General features: G+C 41.6%; 1 protein-coding gene across 2 annotated transcripts; it reads left to right on the forward strand.

Annotated features, from left to right (window-relative positions):
* Window positions 1-894: 894 nt before the first annotated feature.
* Window positions 895-15,030, forward strand: LOC135515869 (chloride anion exchanger-like). Of its 2 annotated transcripts, XM_064939666.1 has the most exons (21): window positions 895-1,025; window positions 1,519-1,687; window positions 2,344-2,483; window positions 2,972-3,082; window positions 3,374-3,534; window positions 3,667-3,831; window positions 4,208-4,360; window positions 5,366-5,448; window positions 5,544-5,691; window positions 5,868-5,981; window positions 6,463-6,540; window positions 7,592-7,687; window positions 7,838-7,944; window positions 8,784-8,853; window positions 12,412-12,504; window positions 12,974-13,069; window positions 13,482-13,709; window positions 13,817-13,871; window positions 14,008-14,153; window positions 14,303-14,380; window positions 14,585-15,030. In XM_064939666.1, the coding sequence occupies exons 2-21, from the start codon at window positions 1,572-1,574 to the stop codon at window positions 14,609-14,611; spliced, it is 2,265 nt and encodes a 754-aa protein (XP_064795738.1). In that variant the 5' UTR covers window positions 895-1,025; window positions 1,519-1,571; the 3' UTR covers window positions 14,612-15,030. The 2 variants fall into 2 exon arrangements, with proteins under 2 accessions (XP_064795738.1, XP_064795739.1); XM_064939667.1 differs by lacking the exon at window positions 895-1,025 and having other exon boundaries at window positions 1,380-1,687.
* Window positions 15,031-15,751: the final 721 nt, after the last annotated feature.

The following is a 15,751-nucleotide window of genomic DNA, read 5'->3' on the forward strand; positions in this document are numbered from 1 at the left end:
CCCGCGTGCCATTTTCGGGCCGCCTGTGGTTAGGAAATCTGTTCCCAAGTATCCCCAGACATAAATAGAAAGGCATTTGTGATCGTATCCCAATGTAATCAAGGTTTGAAATGATTCTGTTTTTGTCAAATACTTTATCTGTTTGTGCTTCTTTGGGTAAATTTGCAGTGTACAAATGATTTATGACTATGTTCCAGCCCCCCGACCATTCACTCAAGAATACATTGTCCTGTGTCTAAATGTAATTAAGGACCCCTGATTTATGGTGTACATAGATAGGCTGTAAATAGGTATGCTGTAGGGCTTTGTATGACACAAGGGGTCAGCATGTACTAGAGGTATGATGAAATTGGGTCATAACAGGGGGGACAAAACAACTACTATTATATTTTTACATTGTTTATTCTTGAATTTCTTCACATGTATACTTTAGATAGGATTCATGTAAGACCTACTGTTAAGTATAACAAGACATCCCCCTGCACTGACACCCCAACCCCAGATGAACAGCAATATCCCTTCTGTGTCGCTGCAATGAGTCTCACAGCATTAGCCAGTTTGAAAGTTGAGAGCGGGTTATTATTGTATAGTAGTACTGCTACCCCCCATCATATTCATCCATGTTTAACCTCAACCCTAACCTGAACCTTTACCACGAAACGTCCACTGATCTCCAGTGTACAGCCACGACCACTGTCCAGCCCTCCCCACCCTGCCCATAAGTGGGGATCTCAGACACACTCAGTAATCATTGAAAGTTGAGGCAATGTGCCAGGGCATTTATCCATAAGAACAATGGTCAAGGATAGGGCTGGGCTGGCGTGTGATGACTGCATCATAATTGCTGTTAATAATTACAGTTATGAACGATAAGCAACCCGGTAGAGGGGATTTGTTAATTGCAACATTCCCAAGGGTCCCGGTCCCAGATAATCTTAGGGTGTTTCTCTGTGCGGAGAGAAAGAGAGAGAAAGACAGGCAACGTTTGGATACACTGAAGCTGCGTACACAGATAAACTAGTCAGGTAAGAGTTAGTGTTATGTATTATTCTAGTACCTTGCTTATCATTTATTACAATTAAAGATAGAAAGTATCTTAATTTATCTATCTTTCCATCTGATATCTGGATGTGGCAGTTGGTGACATAACACTTTCTTAAGAGTTTTTTATTTTGTATTACCTTTAGTAAAAACTATTTGTAATATAGGACAACCTTGCCTGTGTTCTCCTGTGTATTATAATGGTATCAACAACCCTTATTTAACCCAGACCACTCTAACCTGGTCAAAGCTGACAGGCAGCACAGGCCCTGCCCAGCCATGCCAGTCGCAGCTGGTCCACTGGACAGCACAGAGCTGTGACATTAATGACACAGGCTGATGTAGTTAGTGTGTGACGGTAGCTATACCTTTGTTGTGCAGCAGCTCCACAGTGATCGTCTGTGCCAAGTTACTTTCAAAGGCAGGAGAGAAAGATATGACAGGAGCCTGTACTAAAATGTGATTGATGGGTCTCAGAGACCCCGTGAGGAACAGGTGCCGCACCACTCATCAAGAAGAAGAGGGTAAAGATGAAGCAGTACGTGGTCACCAGGCCACTCTACTCAGAGGACGCCTTCGCAGACGAACATGAGAAGATCCACAGGCACCATAAGACCGTGCGGCACCATGTCAAGCAGTATTTTACGTAAGAACCAATCAAGTTTCTTCTGTTGTTTTGCTTGTGTTGTTTTGTGTAACACTGAAGGTAGCCTTATGATGGGTTGCAGTGCATGGATGCAACACTTCGGCCTAAATTCAATCAGATCAAGAGTTAAACAGCGATAGCAGACACTTGCATAGCTGGTGTTTTGGCGGTGTCGGACATGTAACTGCATTAAGAGGTGTCAAATCGGTGAGCGGCTGCTCCTTTGGTCATTGTCACGATTATTACAACACACATTCCAGTGTACCAACTTGTAACAAGGTTGCTTGGGATTATAATTCATGCAATTCAGCGCATCCAATGGCAATGTCCGCGATAGGGGTACTGCCGGAAGTTGGTTGCTGATTTGACAATGAAACTGCAGTTGTCTGTTATTACCACTCAAATCACTTCAGGAGTTTAGTCTTCGTTTGGTGTGGACGGGTGGGCCCACATGATATTTTACCTGAGACACCCTGATTGTCTTTAGTTTGCTTACAGATAAGGTAACTGTTCTTTAAAAGCATACGTCTAGCTTAAAGATCAGCCCTATCATCTTATATACTCTATGTCTAAAAATGTGTGCATGAAGATGCTTAGATGTTATCAACTATTAGTAAGTCATGACTAACTAAAAATGGTGTGTGTGTTAACTGTAGTTGTGACCTCAAGCGCGCTAAGAACGCAGCGCTCTCTCTGCTGCCTTTCATTGGTTGGATGAGAATCTACCAGCTGAAGGAATGGTTGCTGAGTGATATTGTATCTGGGGTCAGCACTGGACTGGTAGCTGTTCTACAAGGTGAAGCTAATACCCACTCTAACCCACCTCAATCAACCAGTGTGCATCTTCAGATCTATCAAAGCAGTTCCTATAGCACTTTTTGAGAAATAATTTGATAAAGAACTGTCGACCTCCTCATTAACATCACAAAAACATACACTTTGAGCATTGATAGAGAGAGAGGGCTGTTATTGAAATGTAAGAATATTGATGAACTATGGTTTTACAGAACGGTAATCAGGTCCGATGGTGGTATCACCTAAAATACATGATCTGATCCCAGACACCTATTAATAGGTGTTTATTGAAAGAAGAGATGTTAACTTATCTTTATTAGCAGGCGTTATTATCACAGTATTAGCATTGGCACACAATAGAGCCAATAGATACTGAAAACATCTGGATCATGATGACTCTTGAATGCTGTCGTAGTCTCTAGTGACTAATGGTGGAGTTATTTAGCATGCACTGTAAATTGTTGTTCATTGTTTTTGTTTGATTGACAGGTCTGGCATACTCCCTGCTGGCCTCCCTCCCTCCATGGTACGGACTCTTCACTGCCTTCTTCCCAGTGATCGTCTACTTCTTCCTTGGCACTTCCAGACATATATCAGTAGGTAAATACTGTGCGTGTGTGTGTGTGTGTGTGTGTGTGTGTGTGTGTGTGTGTGTGTGTGTGTGTGTGTGTGTGTGTGTGTGTGTGTGTGTGTGTGTGTGTGTGTGTGTGTGTGTGTGTGTGTGTGTGCGTGCGTGCGTGCGTGCGTGTACAGTGTTTTGCTCTGACCATCACAAGCCATCACACCTTTTTACTGTACTTACCGCCCTCTCTCTGCCCACCTCTCCAATTTCCATCCACTGCTTCCTGATCTTCGCTTCCTCTCTCTTTCTCCTCACCCCACTCACTCCAGGGGCGTTCCCTGTTCTGAGCCTCATGGTGGGTGCAGTGGTGACGAGGCTTGTGCCTGACGAAGGCCCCCCAGTCAACATCACTGGGTTTGAGGGGCTGACCAGCGATGAGCAGAGAGTAATGGCGGCCGCCTCTGTCACCTTCCTCATGGGGATAATGCAGGTAAAACACCATCATTACCTCAACATTATCACTCATGTACTGTACATTACTCATACGGTATCTCTCTGTAATCTGAATCTAAAATGAACAATTCTCCCATATTCTAACATGAGTCCTCTGCTTCTCTCCCAGCTGGCCATGGGTCTGCTGCAGGTAGGCTTCATCGTCATGTACCTGTCAGACACGCTGGTGTCTGGGTTCACAACCGCGGCTGCTGTCCACATCCTGGTGTCCCAGCTGAAGTTTGTGTTGGGCCTGGTGGTGCCGGGACTCAGTGGACCGCTGTCCATCGTTTATGTGAGTCCAGGAAGAGAGACAGGATGAGGTCAAATGTCTTTCAATGCAACAGTCTGATTTTTTTCAACTGATATCCAAATATGTAATGGCTTAGCTATGACAGATATATATTAATTAACTCCCTCAAATCTTATCCCTCATATCTGACCGGTTTCTAAAGCTCTGAGGAATAAAAGAGTGTTGATAAGCTAAACAAGTGTCTCATTGTATCTTATCTTACACAGTTAAGCACAGGTTTTCCTCAAGTGCCCACAAGATTTCAGAAAAAGCTATAATTCATGAGTCATGGCTTGGTGTAGAGACCTCTAACTGAACTCTCACACCCTGTAACTGGTCCTTCATTACTGTCATCAATATTAACTGACGTCTTCCTCAGACCCTGGAGAAGATCTTTGTCCAGATCGAGAAGACCAACGTGTGTGACCTGGTGACGTCCATATTGATCATGGTGGTGGTGTTCATAGTGAAGGAGATCAACGATAGATACAAAGCCAAGTTGCCTGTTCCCATCCCCATAGAGGTTATCATGGTGAGTGGCAATGTGTGCACTATGTCATCACAACCGGGGCTACAGGTCTACAGTATATGACAGCATACACAGATCAGAATTGGGAAACATTGTGGCGAGAACAAGCCTCATACGGGGCACCATTGAATTTACATTCTTAGAAAAAATAACCCAATGGGGTTTATCTGGAAACAAAAGGGTTCTACCTGGAACCAAAAAGGGTTCTACAAAGGTTTATCCTACTGGGACAGCCAAATAACCCTTTTAGGTTCTAGATAGCACCTATTATTCAAAGAGATAAGAATAAGGTGTTGCCGTGCAGGGCACTGTTTATAGAGATGTGTCTCACGATTTAATATACATTTGAATGTGAGTATGTACTTGCACAAAGTACAGATCATATTATCACAGATAAGCATCGGGAAGCATTGCTATTCTTATCCTGAACAGTCACTCTCTTGTTCCTATCTTAGTACACTCTTAGCACATTTTATTCTATCTAGAACCTGAAAGGGATTTTCAGTTGTTCCCATAGGAGAACCCTTTTTGTTTCCAGGTAGAACCCTTTTTGGTTACAGGTAGAGCCATTTTGATTTCCATGTATAACCTTTTACATAGAGGGTTCTGCATGGTACCCAAAAGAGTTCTTCCTTGGATGCAAAAAGGGTTCTACCTGGAAGCAAAAAGGGTTCTCCTATGGGAACAGCCAAAGAACCCTTTTGGAACCCTTTTTTCTAAGAGTGCATTGATCCAAAGTACAATGCCATTGTAGCAAGGAGCCAGCTTTTGCTAAATGTACAGTATTGAGGTTTTATTCTCACACTGACTCACAGTACTGCAGATGAGGACAATCAGGTGAATTGTAGGAAAATACATGAACTTGTACTGATGTACTATAGGCCTGCAGTGTGTCACAGCTTTGTGTTAAAGTTGACAAGGTATTCTCTTGAAATATACTGTTTTATCACCAGATTGCATTAGTCATGCTAATAACTGATACATTGATTTTGGTAATGACTTTCTCAGACTGTCATCGCTTGTGGCGTTTCCTATGCATTCAACTTCCGGGTGAATTATAAAGTTGATGTTGTCGGCCGTATTCCAGTGGGGTAAGCACATATAAAAAGATGTTTTCTGCATGTTAAAATGGCTGGGAATAGATGGGAAAATAATCTAACAATACCTCTCCCTCTCAATCTGTTAGGTATGAGTCCCCTATGGGCCCGAACGTGCAGATCTTCGGGCAGACTGCTGTTGAGGCGTTCCCTATGGCCATAGTGGGCTTTGCTGTCGCCTTCTCTGTCGCCAAGGTCTACTCAGTCAAACACGATTACATCATAGACGGAAATCAGGTGAATCCCAAAACCAGAACATTAGGAGGAGGGGTTGGAAGCCGAGGTGGTACAGAAAAATGTGATTATTGTTGCTTGTGAATGAGGGGTGTCAGCCTAATACAAACTATCAACATAAGACTTGAACTAATATCAACAGTTCCAGAACATGTACTTGTCCTTGTTTTGCTCTCTAGGAGCTGATAGCTTTTGGGGCCAGTAACATCATTGGAGCAGCCTTTAAGTCGTTTGCAGCAAGCACAGCTCTCTCCAGGAGTGCGGTACAGGAGAGTACAGGTGGTAAAACCCAGGTAAACTACTAAACCAAGAGGCTGTCTGAGAATACAGACACACAACCATACTTAGAGTTCCTTCCTGTACAAGTTCTTTATCCAAGAGATGTAGCTGTAAATGTTGTGAAATATTGACCTATTTGGGTCTCCCTATCTTTATTGTAATAATAACTGATAACTTATCATAGTCCAAACCAGATCAAATTGTACAAATGGGAGAGAGAATGTGATTTAGTTTGTCGTGACTCGTGACCTACAGTACATAGTGAGGAATGATATAATTGGCTCAGGGTTACAATGCACCAAGTTAATAAATAATGATAATAATATATATATATATAAATATATATATATATATATATATATATATATATATATATATATATATATATATATATTAAATATATCAAAGGGAAACATTGCTTAAACAGTGCTTATCTGTAGTTGTTTTGTGAATAGCTAAATGTGAGTCAAATAAAGTGTAATTTCATCATTTCAGATTGCTGGTCTACTGTCAGCGCTCATCGTGATGGTCGTCACCTTGGCTATCGCGTTCTTATTGGAGCCACTTCCAAAGGTAAAACTCACTCAGTATTTACAATATAATTGGCTTTAGGAGTTGAATGATAGGGCAACATTTTGATTTCTGCCTAAATAGACATACCCAAATGTAATTATTTTTCATGAGATGGCCATAAACAATAATTGGTAATATTGCATAGTTTTAGAAAGTTCTGGAACTCACCTTTTTTTTATATAAATTGCTGAGGTGTACTCACTTTTGAGGACACAGCTCAAGTACATAGTACAAATATAATGTGAAAACATTGAAAATCACATTTGTTTTTCTTATTCAACAAAAGTGGGGCAATAGGGCTTGAAAATACTGAAATGCTTCCTAAATATAGTAACAATCAAATGATAAACTACTTACCATAAGATTTCACCTTTCTTGTAACTGTAAAATGCATATTATCATACTTAGTGGGAATACAATGTTTGCACAATTTCATATAACACTATTTCATAAAAGTCCACTGAGCAGCGCAGGGACACAGCAGACTCGCTACAACTTCAGCTTTAAGCACTAAGTGATTTTGTCTGTCTGTGACCAAGAGAAAGTGTTCTTGTTTCATTTCTATGAAACAATTTAGTATGTTTTCATGTTGAGAGCTCTTAAATCCAGCTGAGAATAATCAAGTGAGATGAAACGACAACCGTTGGATTCACTAGACTTTCCCCTTATATGGGCTCTGTCATTTAAATCGATTCTTTGTCTGGATTGGTCAGAAAATGTCACATGTCACTTCCTATGCAAATGTGGGGTCTGAAACCTGACACTTCAAGTCAGCTCCGCTGAGAGGAAGCGGAGAGCAGACAGATGGGTCTTTCTGGCATTATATTGCACTAGACCCTAAGGCATTCACCAAAATGTCAGTCGGAACCAGTCCAGAACCGCTCAAAGTCCCCCATATAGGGGACTTAACATCTAAGATTAGAACATTATGTAATGAATCACACTGTATGAAGTAGATAGGAACACTGGAATTTAGATGGAAGTCTTGTGCAACTCTAGTGACTGATCATCAAAGATGTCATTGCCTAACCGTTTCCCTCTGTGTTGACAGTCGGTGCTGGGGGCAGTGGTCATAGTGAACCTGAAGGGGATGTTGATGCAGATCAGAGAAGTCCCTTACCTGTGGAGGAGAGACCGGCCCGACTGTGTGAGTCTTCTGAGACACTCCCACTGAACTACACCTAAAATGGAAACACAGAGTGATGTCTTTACCAACTGTAATAATGAACTCATATTTCCCCCAATCCCTTCCATCCCACGTCCCCTTGTCCTGTCTCCCCTCCATGTCTTTATCCAGGTGGTGTGGCTGGTGACCTGCCTGGCTTCCATCCTGTTGGGGCTGGATCTGGGGCTGGCTGTAGGTCTAGGGATCCAGCTGCTCACTGTTGTCTTCAGGGCTCAGTTGTGAGTGTGGGCACAAATTTCCAAATACCTCAAAAAAAGTTGAACTTGTGTCTGTTTTTATTCTTTGTCAGTTTTCAATGTTATTTGGAGGTGGACACCAGGGTTAGGGTCAATTCAACATTTTGGAATTTGATTCAATTCAACCCAAGTATTGAAATTCATATTGGCCACACCTCACAGGAAGCATAATTTGAATTGCATTTTAATGAAAGGAAGTATAATTGAATTCAAAGCAATTCAAATAAATTCAACTGAGACATGAAACAGACGAGTCTCATTCCTTTGATAAATATTTTGCCCAAAGAATCTACCACCTCTTACTCAAGAATACAGATACCATCAAGAAAAACTCAGTGTTTTATTTGTAATTTTACCCTACATTTTTTTGCTGTTCCCTTCTTTCCCTTCTTTGGAATTAATGCATTGTGGGAAATGTATTTTTCTAAATATTTAATAACGTGTAAGTGAATTATGAATTATTACAGACAAAATGATCTTAGAATATTTCCAGACCACTGTTAATTATTTAATACTCTTTTTAGGAGGATGAGTTTTAAAAATGAAATGTTTCAAGCATCATGTCAAAATTAACATGTGCATAATGATGTATGGAAAATATTATCAATTTGAATTACAATGAATTTCATTGAATTCAATTCTACTTCCTTTAATTCAAATTCCGTTAAAATACTGCTTCCTGTGGGATGTGGCCAATTCACATTTAATTCAAATTCAATAATTGAATTGGAATTAAAGACCAATTCACAACTCAATTCAGAATGAACCCCAACCCTGGAACACAATGTCGTAGTGACATTTCTGCATACATTCTATTCCAGCCCACGTTGCAGTGTCCTAGCCAATATCACAGGAACAGATATCTACAAAGACCGCAAGGATTACATGAGTGTGAGTAAGCTGTAATGTGAACTAAACATACTCACCATTATCTTTTCATCTGTGAAGATGACTGTGAAGATGGTGTGTCTACACATGGCCCTTGTTCTATTGTCTGTATATCTCTTTCCAGATCTATGAGCCAGAGGGTGAGTCTACACATGGCCCTTGTTCTATTGTCTGTATATCTCTTTCCAGATCTATGAGCCAGAGGGTGAGTCTACACATGGCCCTTGTTTTATTGTCTATATATCTCTTTCCAGATCTATGAGCCAGAGGGTGAGTCTATACATGGCCCTTGTTCTATTGTCTGTATATCTCTTTCCAGATCTATGAGCCAGAGGGTGAGTCTACACATGGCCCTTGTTCTATTGTCTATATATCTCTTTCCAGATCTATGAGCCAGAGGGTGTGTCTACACATGGCCCTTGTTCTATTGTCTATATATCTCTTTCCAGATCTATGAGCCAGAGGGTGTGTCTACACATGGCCCTTGTTCTATTGTCTATATATCTCTTTCCAGATCTATGAGCCAGAGGGTGAGTCTACACATGGCCCTTGTTCTATTGTCTATATATCTCTTTCCAGATCTATGAGCCAGAGGGTGAATCTACACATGGCCCTTGTTCTATTGTCTGTATATCTCTTTCCAGATCTATGAGCCAGAGGGTGAGTCTACACATGGCCCTTGTTCTATTGTCTATATATCTCTTTCCAGATCTATGAGCCAGAGGGTGAGTCTACACATGGCCCTTGTTCTATTGTCTATATATCTCTTTCCAGATCTATGAGCCAGAGGGTGTGTCTACACATGGCCCTTGTTCTATTGTCTATATATCTCTTTCCAGATCTATGAGCCAGAGGGTGTGTCTACACATGGCCTTGTTCTACACATGGCCTACACATTGTTCTATTGTCTATATATCTCTTTCCAGATCTATGAGCCAGAGGGTGAGTCTACACATGGCCCTTGTTCTATTGTCTATATATCTCTTTCCAGATCTATGAGCCAGAGGGTGTGTCTACACATGGCCCTTGTTCTATTGTCTATATATCTCTTTCCAGATCTATGAGCCAGAGGGTGTGTCTACACATGGCCCTTGTTCTATTCTCTATATATCTCTTTCCAGATCTATGAGCCAGAGGGTGAGTCTACACATGGCCCTTGTTCTATTGTCTATATATCTCTTTCCAGATCTATGAGCCAGAGGGTGAGTCTACACATGGCCCTTGTTCTATTGTCTATATATCTCTTTCCAGATCTATGAGCCAGAGGGTGTGTCTACACATGGCCCTTGTTCTATTGTCTATATATCTCTTTCCAGATCTATGAGCCAGAGGGTGAGTCTACACATGGCCCTTGTTCTATTGTCTATATATCTCTTTCCAGATCTATGAGCCAGAGGGTGTGTCTACACTTGGTCCTTGTTCTATTGTTTATATATCTCTTTCCAGATCTATGAGCCAGAGGGTGTGTCTACACATGGCCCGTGTTCTATTGTCTATCTATCTCTTTCCAGATCTATGAGCCAGAGGGTGAGTCTACACATGGCCCTTGTTCTATTGTCTATATATCTCTTTCCTAGATCTATGAGATCTATGAGCCAGAGGGTGTGTCTACACATGGCCCTTGTTCTATTGTCTATCTATCTCTTTCCAGATCTATGAGCCAGAGGGTGAGTCTACACATGGTCCTTGTTCTATTGTCTATCTATCTCTTTCCAGATCTATGAGCCAGAGGGTGAGTCTACACATGGTCCTTGTTCTATTGTCTATCTATCTCTTTCCAGATCTATGAGCCAGAGGGTGTGTCTACACATGGCCCTTGTTCTATTGTCTATCTATCTCTTTCCAGATATATGAGCCAGAGGGTGAGTCTACACATGGTCCTTGTTCTATTGTCTATCTATCTCTTTCCAGATATATGAACCAGAGGGTGTGTCTACACATGGCCCTTGTTCTATTGTCTATATATCTCTTTCCAGATCTATGAGCCAGAGGGTGTGTCTACACATGGCCCTTGTTCTATTGTCTATATATCTCTTTCCAGATCTATGAGCCAGAGGGTGAGTCTCTATTGTCACAGATCTATGAGCCAGAGGGTGAATCTACACATGGCCCTTGTTCTATTGTCTATATATCTCTTTCCAGATCTATGAGCCAGAGGGTGAGTCTACACATGGCCCTTGTTCTATTGTCTATATATCTCTTTCCAGATCTATGAGCCAGAGGGTGAGTCTACACATGGCCCTTGTTCTATTGTCTATATATCTCTTTCCAGATCTATGAGCCAGAGGGTGTGTCTACACATGGCCCTTGTTCTATTGTCTATATATCTCTTTCCAGATCTATGAGCCAGAGGGTGTGTCTACACATGGCCTTGTTCTATTGTCTATATATCTCTTTCCAGATCTGAGCCAGAGGGTGTGTCTACACATGGCCCTTGTTCTATTCTCTATATATCTCTTTCCAGATCTATGAGCCAGAGGGTGAGTCTACACATGGCCCTTGTTCTATTGTCTATATATCTCTTTCCAGATCTATGAGCCAGAGGGTGAGTCTACACATGGCCCTTGTTCTATTGTCTATATATCTCTTTCCAGATCTATGAGCCAGAGGGTGAGTCTACACATGGCCCTTGTTCTATTGTCTATATATCTCTTTCCAGATCTATGAGCCAGAGGGTGTGTCTACACATGGATCTATGAGCCAGAGGGTGAGTCTTGTTCTATTGTCTATATATCTCTTTCCAGATCTATGAGCCAGAGGGTGAGTCTACACATGGCCCTTGTTCTATTGTCTATATATCTTCCAGATCTATGAGCCAGATGTGTCTACACATGGCCCTTGTTCTATTGTCCAGATCTATGGGTGTGTCTACACATGGCCCTTGTTCTATTGTCTATATATCTCTTTCCAGATCTATGAGCCAGAGGGTGTGTCTACACATGGCCCTTGTTCTATTGTTTATATATCTCTTTCCAGATCTATGAGCCAGAGGGTGTGTCTACACATGGTCCTTGTTCTATTGTCTATATATCTCTTTCCAGATCTATGAGCCAGAGGGTGTGTCTACACATGGCCCTTGTTCTATTGTTTATCTATCTCTTTCCAGATCTATGAGCCAGAGGGTGAGTCTACACATGGCCCTTGTTCTATTGTCTATATATCTATGAGCTTTCCATGGATCTATCTATCTCTTTCCAGATCTATGCCAGAGGGTGAGTCTACACATGGCCCTTGTTCTATTGTCTATCTATCTCTTTCCAGATCTATGAGCCAGAGGGTGTGTCTACACATGGCCCTTGTTCTATTGTCTATCTATCTCTTTCCAGATCTATGAGCCAGAGGGTGAGTCTACACATGGTCCTTGTTCTATTGTCTATCTATCTCTTTCCAGATCTATGAGCTCTTTCCATTGTCTATCTATCTCTTTCCAGATATATGAACCAGAGGGTGTGTCTACACATGGCCCTTGTTCTATTGTCTATCTATCTCTTTCCAGATCTATGAGCCAGAGGGTGTGTCTACACATGGCCCTTGTTCTATTGTCTATCTATCTCTTTCCAGATCTATGAGCCAGAGGGTGTGAAGATCTTCAGGATACCGTCACCCATCTTCTTTGCCAATATAGATTTTTTCCGAGGCAAGCTGGTGGAATCTGTACGTAAGCAATTATACACAATTAGACGTGTAAAATGAAAAATTCTTCCAAACACATTTACACGTAGGCCTTTTTGCATTACAATTTCCATTACATGTTCAAATAAGGTAATGATTCATGGATCCACTTATTAAGACATCTTATTTTCTCATCGGACTTGATCCAATGGAAAGAGGTCCTAAAGAATGGTCAAATAAACTCATGAAGGTCAATACCACCTCAATGTATGAGGTAATATAGTATACCAGGTTGTATAGCAATAGTGCCCATACAAATTGGTGTTACTAAAGTTTTACTTGCACCTTACTAAACACTAAGCACATGCAGATAAGATGAAGTTTAACCTTGATCTGTATGACGGCCAAGGCAGTGGTAAACAATATGTCCCATTCACAATAAAGCCCATGTGTAACAGTTCATGTGTGCAATTGCTAATTTGGGTTCAAATTGACTTTGATGTGTTTTCAGGTGGGCTTTAACCCTTTGAGGGTGTTGAGGAAGAGAAACAAAGCCCTGAGGACGATCAGGAAACTTCTAAAGAAAGGAGAGCTGCAGATGACATCTGTGAGTAGTGGTGCACTTATCTGTTGCCCTTAGAAACCCATTAAAACATAACTTCCACTCACAAAGTTACCTCGTTAACACTTTACAAGAGCCCCCTGTATCATAAAGTTTAATTCAAATGGCCATAAGTATGTCATAAATCAGTCTAGCCCAAAACATTGGTTTCACACCTGGCAACAACATACTTTTAGCAATCCAAAATCAACAGACATCATGCACACGCTGCAGGACCTACCTATAGGTAGTCGTCCCCGTACATGCCTTATCAGTATGGTCTTGGGGTTGCATGTATATGAAAAACAAATGAATCATCCTCCCATAGTGGTGGGTGGACCTCCAAAGATCACCTTCTACATGTAGTCAGGTTTTCACAATACGAGGTTGTGGTAATGTTGTGGTTCTCCCGGTGCAGCAAGGCCTACTGCTCACCAGCTCTGGTCCCATTGAGGAGTCTGAGGATGAGAGCAACATGGAGGAACTGGACCAGCCCACTGACTTCAAGGACCTTCCTCTCCAGGTGAACTGGAACTCTGAGCTTCCTGCCAACATCCATGTCCCCAGAGTAGACGTCCACAGCCTGATCCTGGACTTCTTAGCCGTCTCCTTCCTCGACATCTCTGCCCTCAAGGGACTCAAAGCGGTAAAACAAAACTCTTCCGTTACAACTCTGGGGAATGTGGGGATGATTGTATATTTCACCAGAGTATTTCTACTCGCTGGGTACTGATATTTTGCTGTGTTCTATAGGCACTCAAAGAGCTCATTCGGGTTGAAGTTGAGGTCTACATTGTGGCATGTGACGGTAAGCCTGGTTTAAGACAAGCCATCTGTCCCATCTATTCCTTCTCCCTTTTTCTCTTCAACACTGACTTCAATCACTCTGAAACAAATAGAGGTGAAGCGATTGATCTAACGATATCCATCTCTTCTGTCCAAAGCGTACATCCTGAAGAAACTGCACAGCTGTATGTTCTTTGACGACGAGGTGAAGTCGTCCATGTTTTTCCTGACCCTCCACGATGCCATGCTGCATATCCTGGAGAAACATCCAGTAAACTCTGAAAACACAAAAGTCTGTGAAAAGGTATAACATTTACCTGTAGAAAAATACTGTGTATCTATTTTATGTTTCCACCCTTACAGACTAGATAAGAGGTGCCAAACCTTATCTTGGCCTACATCGCTTCATACACAGGAACTTGTCTCATTCTTTTGAATCGTGTTGTCTTACAGGTTATAACAACAGCCACTATCCATGGCAACCAATGCAATGGTGTGTCAAGTTTGCGTAGCAGGGACAGATTTGTACATGTAAGTAACAGGGACCCATCAAACTATTTGTCATTGTCTTTTCTAAATTTGTAATGAATAACCACCAATCCCTTTAAAATGATAACTCTCGTAATGTTGCAACTCATGTGGAGGTACAGGTAATTCATAAAAATCATTCATAAAAATAAAATTACAGTAAGATGAGCTGACAAAATAAAATCTAAATCTCTTTGCTTTCCCCAGGTCTCAGAGTCAGAAACCAAGTTCTAGTTCCAGAACTACACTCTCAGATGTCAGTACTTTCATTTCCTGGGATGGCATTTCCTGTGATCGCTGTGCTTTCTGGTGATAATTGACATAAGACACATGACGCTGTCCTAAAATGGACAACATACAGTAACCATATATACACAGGACACCACTTATTGAGCTAATAATTGTACATAAAATATATTTGAATTTTTTTTGTACTGTTAAACAGATACTCAATGGCAAGTGTTATGAGATTTTGAAAGAAATATCACAAAACGTCATTCATTTATTTATTTTTAAATAGCTTGACCATGTTGCATTTTATATGTGTGCATAGGAATTTCATAGGAATGTTAACTTTGATGTATTTTATATGTAAAATAAATGTACTTCTTAGCACAAAGTATTTCCGCCAGCAAGAAATGAAGCAAAATAAGCAGTACGGTATTTGGAAATCTGAACGTGCTGTAACAGATATTGATAAGAGTTATTGTCACGTTCATCATCACGAGAAGACCAAGGCGCAGCATGATAAGAATACATTCTTCTTTTAATAAACGAAGAACACTAAACAAACTAACAAAATAACAAAACGAACGTGAAGCTATAACAACGACTGCTGACACAGGCAACTATACATAGACAATAACCCACGAAATACCCAAGGAATATGGCTACCTAAATATGGTCCCCAATCAGAGACAACGATAAACAGCTGCCTCTGATTGGGAACCAATCTAGGCAACCATAGACATAAACACCTGGATATTCAACAACCCCTAGACATACAAAAAAACCTAGACACTACAAAAACTACACATACCACCCTCGTCACACCCTGACCTAACCAAAATAATAAAAGAAAACAAAGATAACTAAGGTCAGGGCGTGACAGTACCCCCTCTCCCCCAAAGGTGCGGACTCCCGACCGCAAACCTAAACCTATATGGGAGGGTCTGGGTGGGCATCTAACCTCTGTGGCGGCTCTGGTTCTGGACGCCTCCCCCCTTCTTTACATTGAGTCCTCGCCGTAGGCCCCGGGCTGGGGACCCTCGCTGTGTTGACCATGGCCGGATGTTCTGGGCTGGGGACCGTCGCTGGAGACCCTGGACAGGGGACCATCGCTGGAGGCCCCGGACTGTGGCCCGTCATTGGAGG

The sequence above is a fragment of the Oncorhynchus masou genome, chromosome 27 (genome assembly GCF_036934945.1).
Source record: "Oncorhynchus masou masou isolate Uvic2021 chromosome 27, UVic_Omas_1.1, whole genome shotgun sequence".
NCBI lineage: Eukaryota > Metazoa > Chordata > Actinopteri > Salmoniformes > Salmonidae > Oncorhynchus > Oncorhynchus masou.

Coding starts and splice junctions, on each gene's coding strand:
- LOC135515869 (XM_064939666.1), top strand. CDS start 1,572: ATGAAGCAGTACGTGGTCACCAGGCCACTCTACTCAGAGGACGCCTTC. Junction 1,688..2,343: donor CATGTCAAGCAGTATTTTAC/GTAAGAACCAAT, acceptor TGTTAACTGTAG/TTGTGACCTCAAGCGCGCTA. Junction 6,541..7,591: donor TATTGGAGCCACTTCCAAAG/GTAAAACTCACT, acceptor CTGTGTTGACAG/TCGGTGCTGGGGGCAGTGGT.